Source organism: Lytechinus pictus, chromosome 5 (genome assembly GCF_037042905.1).
Source record: "Lytechinus pictus isolate F3 Inbred chromosome 5, Lp3.0, whole genome shotgun sequence".
Taxonomy (NCBI): domain Eukaryota; kingdom Metazoa; phylum Echinodermata; class Echinoidea; order Temnopleuroida; family Toxopneustidae; genus Lytechinus; species Lytechinus pictus.
In genome coordinates, this window is record NC_087249.1 from 7,670,700 (window position 1) to 7,677,318 (window position 6,619).

General features: G+C 34.9%; 1 protein-coding gene across 1 annotated transcript; it reads left to right on the top strand.

The window, feature by feature from the left end:
• On the top strand, positions 1 to 1,093 carry LOC129261862 (ceropsin-like). The gene is made up of 2 exons (XM_064099310.1): positions 1 to 466; positions 561 to 1,093. The coding sequence occupies exons 1-2, from the start codon at positions 1 to 3 to the stop codon at positions 1,091 to 1,093; spliced, it is 999 nt and encodes a 332-aa protein (XP_063955380.1).
• Positions 1,094 to 6,619: the final 5,526 nt, after the last annotated feature.

Below are 6,619 nucleotides of genomic sequence, written 5' to 3' on the forward strand. Positions count from 1 at the left end.
ATGGAAAACACATCACAGTTCCATTTTGATAACTTCACAGACGGAGACAGAAACTCGGATGTAGATTGGACAGATTTTAAGACCAGTCCCGAGAGTAGCGGAGTGCTAGAGGGTATACCATATTACCATCGAGTTATTGTTGCATCCGTCTTAATTTCATTGATATTGATCGGCCTCTTGGGTAACACCATCGTCATCATCACCGTCGTCGCCGCCAAAAAGCTTCGTACGACCACCAACATACTGGTGGTCAATCTTGCATTTGCAGATTTGATGACGTGCATCTGCATCCCGTTCAACGTTGTGGCCCTTCTAAGCCAAACAAATGAATATCCCTTGCCTGACTTCATCTGCGCCACCATTTCTGGAGTCACCACTTCCTGTATCTGCTGCAGTGCCTCAACTCTAGCTGCCATCGCCGTTGTCCGTTGGTACGTCATAACGAGATCCGTCCGTGGCCAACAAGGTATCCATACCGCTAAAAAAAATCACCTTAGTTGTGGCGATTCTCTGGATCGGTTCCGCGGCTTCAATGGTCATTCCCCCTTTCCTTGGCATAGGAACCCTTGGCTATTCGGAATTCTATTCTCTGTGTTTTACAACGGACACAAACCCTTTTGAGGTGTGCTATGCTATCATCCAAGGAGTTTCAATTGTCATTGTCTTGGCCGTAACCATGGTATTTTACTTTCTCATCCTGTACCATATTCTTCAGCACAATAAGCGCTTTCGGGACAGGTATGAGGCTGACAAAACCTCAGACGAAGCTCAAGGCCAGGATTCATCACCATCTTCCGTATCTCGTCCACCTATGATCAAGGCCATCAACAGAAAGGAGATCAAGATTACAAAGAATCTCTTCATCGTTGTCTGTATCTTTATCGTCTGTTTCCTACCAACCGGGGTGAATCTGATCATTCCTGGTAGGAGTGTTTACACCTTGTACAGCACCATGGTAGTTCTGGCAAACAGCGTCGTGAACCCAATCGTATATGGACTAAGGCATCCCAACTTCCAGGAAGTCTTCCAAGAGCATCCTTTGCTGCAGGTGTTCCGAGGAGGAGTCATCAAGTCAAAAGTGAATAAATCGTAATTGAACACTCCGTTTCACCACTGAAAATTAACCGTGACATTTTCTGTTCTTGTAGAGTGGCAAACTGGCATCACCAATATCTATCAAGTATCACCAGTGTTGATATTTCATCAGTATCCCGATTCCAGATTCTTGAACCCTTTATAGGTGCTATTCAGCTTGAGTAGTCACGCATCTCCTTGACTTGGGAAGCACTCAAGTGTTCAATATTTATCACTAGGATACATTACTTTCTTCTTTTGACATCTACTTTTTAATCAAATAGAGGCAAGTCATTGTTTTTGTGGTATATTTGTCTCTGTAAATATTACATTTATATTTATATGAAAGTGTGGATTGATATAATTTTACTCCCTTTGTGTGGTAATTACAAACATTGATTTGTTTTCAAGTTGTATTATTCTGATGTGTTGCAAAATATGTAGCCAGTTTAGGCCTAAATATACCCATCATTTTACTATACAGGCAAATAATGATCCTTGTTTTCACTATACAGTCCTATACGTATACATTAAATGAATCTGACATTACTCCGCTGACAGAGGTGGGGTTTCATAACGCTTCCTGAAAGTTGTGAATGACTTTACGAACAACTGATGAATGTGATCCTTTCTTGCGGTAAATATCGACCAAATTTTCATTGATGTTGATTTTAGAGCCTAAGAGATCACCAGTCGTTTGTGAAGTCGCTTGTAACTTGCAAACAGCTCTATAGTGAAGCACCCACGTGATCGGCTGTGGAAAGTGACCAGCAAAACACTGGAGTCAAGTTTAAAGGGATGGTCCGGGCTGAAAATACTTATATCTAAATAAATAGAGTAAAATTCACAAAGCAAATGCTGAAAATTTCATCAAAATCGGATGACGAATAACAAAGTTATTGAATTTTAAAGTTTACCAATATTTCGTGAAATAAGTTATATGCACATCGTCATGAATATTCATTAGGTGGGCTGATGATGTCACATCTCCACTTTCCTTTTTCTTATGTTATTACATGAAATCATAAATGTTTTATTTTTTCATACAAGTGTAAATGATGTGTCTCTATTCTGATGAAATAAGTTGCGGCAGTAAGTAACTAATGCACTTAATCAGTTGTCAATCCAATTGTTTTAATTCTTGGTAGAAATTTTTTGAAAAAACCTAATTTCATATAATAAAATAAAAAACAAGTGGGGATATGACATCATCAGCCAACCTAATGAATATTCATAAAGACATGCCTAGAACTGTTTCACCGGAATAATGCAAATCTTTAAAATTCAATAACTTCGTTATTTGTTATCCGATTTTGATAACATTTTCAGCATTTTGCTTTGTGAATTTTACTCTATTTATTGAAATATAAATATCTCCAGCCTGGACAATCGGATTAGCATTTACCTCATTGAGATTGAAAATGAATCTATAAGATTAAAATCCACTCCATAGTTTGACTGGCCACTAACTACAGCTGATCTCAATTTACTGCAAAGCTCTGTCATTTTAGAGTGAAGTCTTACAAAAGCAAATCAAAGAGGTTATGGACAAGAAAGAGATCTTAAAGTTTTGTCATATATTTCTTTTGTACTCTTTATTCATGGAAAAGCTTGCACTTCATATGTAACAAGTAGAATAATAAACAAATACATCTGAATTCTGAATCATTAACATTTACAAAAAATATAGCATACAGGGCCAGCCATAAATTTCACTATGATTACATCTAGAATATCTCATCTGGTGTGCCACAAGTATAATTCAACATTTAAAACTATGGAAAACCAAAATAGAAGACGAAACCTTCAAAACAAACATACACTGCAAATCATTATGAATGCATTTATACCCACTGTGGTAATCCTTGCCAGCTTCATCAAATACATGTACCTTGAATAATTTAAGCATTTCCTACGGTTCATATTAACTATTTTGATTGCAAGTGACTTATTTTTTTCTCAAATCACAAATCCAAACTCTAAACAGCACTGAATAAAGACATGCTTAAAGATTTTGTCATCTATGGGGTGTTTCACAAAGATTTAAGTACGACTTTAGAGTCAAACTTAAATGCCTAGTTGCGTGTGGTATAAAAGGCATGACAGCATTGGTCAGATCATGCCAAGAGGATGCGCACCACCGCGTATCCATCAATCAGATGGCGCGTAACATATCATGTACAAGTCGACATTTTAGTGCGGCTCTAAGTCATACTTAAATCTTTGTGAATCACCCCCAGTAAGAATCATGGTTTTGCTTTCTGTTCGTTCTTGTGCTTGCTCTTGAAAAGCGTACATGAACATGTATGATGAAAATTCGAGCTATCTTTATCCCACACCATTTTGTGATTGTACTACCAAAAAGCTTTAAAAAAAAAAGACACTTTACTAAACTTTATAGCAACTTTATTCTACTCTATTGATTGGTATTAAAAGAAGAAGCATATTATCTGGATGACCTAATGTGCATCAAATAAATAAATAAAACAGGGCAATTATAGCCCTACTTGTCGAGAAATATTCAATTCTGTGGCTAACAAATGAATCAACGATTGAGTTTGTATGATTGTCAAGTGAGAGTGTGAGACATACTAGTATTGTTGTCTTTATGAGATTTCAGAGTGGATTGAAAAGGTCCTTTAGCTGTGATTCTACAATTTAATGTTACATTATTCCAAGAGGTGCTTGATCTAAATAAAAATTAAACTGTATCATTGCGGTTTTTTTTAAACTGGAAAACACCATACATGTAGCTTTTTTTCATGCTCACATACTCTAAGAATAAGGTACCATCTCCTTGCACTGGTCAGAATACCCCCATAAATGATTTTCCCCACTAACTTAGGGATATTTTTGCTTGATGATTCATCTAGTTATTAATTGAAATGAGCATACTATCATAAGCTCAGTTTTGGGAAATGACATATTTCTTGGTATAAGGATAGTTGAACAGCCCTCATCAACACTATCTGAAGTGAAATAATTAGGAGTCTTCAGGACTGCATTTCTTACTTTTCTATTATCATAACTACAAATTGTATGTCGCACGGACTTTAAATACCTTCCTTCATGCATCTTATCTGTAACTTAATTAAGTAGGCTAAATTTGTTGTAACATGATTGATTTGGCCAAATATTTCTTCTTGTAACTTAAAGATATAGACAAAATTGGTCGCGCTTTATAAAGAAATAAAACTTCCTTAATACCAGGCAAAACCCACTGGCATTGAAAAAGTTAAGTGAGAGTATCTCATAGTACACCTCAACTGGTACACTATTATGCCGTTATGCTAAATGACTGGCATGATATTCAAACAATTCAGACATAATACTTAAAGGGAATAATCCGTTCTGTTCACATTAGGTTCAACTCGTCCAGAACATCATACACTGCCAGGATAATGTCATTCCTACCATTTCAAAATTAAAACAAAACAAGACAACATTTAAAAATATTACATAAAGTGTAATAATTTATGACTTCATGACAAATAAAATACAGAAAAAGAAAATGGTATATTGAAACCAACAAAACATGTTCACAGAAAACATAATCCAATCAACACAATATCATAAAGCATAGAGGGGAATGTTGGAAAATAAATTCTGATTGAAAATTAAAAAGCATACTTGTTTTCAATAATACAAAATAAATCAATACTATCAAAGGGTCATAACAGACATGAATCTATGGAAAGTTAACAATATGTTGTAATTCAATGTTTAAATTGATTAATTATTATCATGGTCGTTGACTCTCCAACCAAGCTTGCGAATATGATTAAACATAAATAGATAATATCATTATATAGGGTTTGATTGCCAAATATGTAAATGATATAGGAATGAGCAATAAGTTTTCTTATAAACAGAAATACAATGTTAATATGGTGGTGGTTGTTCTACACAACTGCCAATAAAATTTGGAATGGCACTGGTGGTCTTTCACAACTGTGAAGAAGACATGGATGCTTTTGTAGTCAACAAGCAAGGAAACTATGGGAGTCCTTTTCTATGTTCACTGCTGTTGAGTAAAAATTTTTTTCCAAATCCATATTTTATTGTTTGAAATAGACATAAAATGAAATACTCTGAAAATTAGCTTTGCCCAATCGATCGCGGGCCCGGCAGCCGCTGTGCAGCGCCAGATCGACGAGACTCTATCCCTTTAATCATTGAACGCCAAACAGGATAGCAGCAACTCCCATCTTTTAGCGTCTTTTGGTCTGACGCGGCCAGGTTTTGAACCCCCGACCTCCCGGTTGTGAGACGGACGCTCTACCAACTGAGCCAACACACCGGTTAATCTTGGATCAAAGGGAAAAGTTAACCTCAACGTCAGTTTAGAGAATGAAACAAGTTTTAAAAATGTAAAAAAGTTGATATTTATAAATCAATATAACTCGCATCAGAGATCTACTTGCATGTGACGTCGCAAAGACGAAAGTTCATGACCTTTTTTATTTTCTTCAATGAATGTTTCAGTTTGGGAAAACTTCATTAAAATGTTGAGTTTTGTTATGTTTTTTTTTTAAACAACTCCCTGTGAGGCTTAGGCTTTAGCTATCAATACATTCCCCTTTCTGAACTCTTAAAGGAAAATGGGTATTTCAGGTATATACATGTAGCAGAGAAGCAAAGACCTTTGTAAATAATATCATTGAAAATATTTGACATCCACAATATTGGTATCATTCAATAAAGTTGGTTCATGTTTAATCAGTTTTAGTTATCTTTGACTGTGTGATTATAAATTAAAGTATATATTCTTTTACTTCGTATTTTAGTATTTACAGACTTGAAGTACATAATAGCCTATATAAATATAAATAATTGTGATTATAATTCTGATTTTGTTTTAGCTGACAAGTGATTGATGCCTTTGGCCATTTAAATAGCATTTTTATAGATTTCCATTATATCTCTATTTACAAGAATATATCTATTTGAATCCCAATCTCGAATCCAAAACCCCATATTTCAGAAGGGGTTAAGAAACACTGGGCACTGAATTGTCAATTTTCACTAAAATTTGATCAATTTCTTATAAAAATATCTTACTGGATAGAGATATTCTAAGAACATATTACATGTGTTTATATGATTCACCTTTCTGAGAGAATATTTCTTATAACAGCAGCAGTACGTAAAAACGTAAATGTATTACTTTGGATGTTCATGTATCTGTTGCTTGAAAATGGACAGAAAACAATGTTTACAAGTATGTAAGTAACACATCATATGTATTAATTCTCACACAGTTGAGCTCCAGTAACAATGCTATATGGAGAATGTAAAAGTGAAAATGGAAAGTGACATTAAATGTCCAGAATGAATTTAACTACAATACAACAATAGTACAAACTCTATTTCAATCCCATTATTGAGCATCTTTTGAAAGAATGCTTAGCATTTTTGTCCATTAGAAGGATAAAAATTATTTGGTGTACATGAACATCTTACATACATACAAATACATTGCTGAACCTATTCATGAACAACATTTGTGAGGCAAACAGCTAAAATGACATTTTAAATTAAAGAA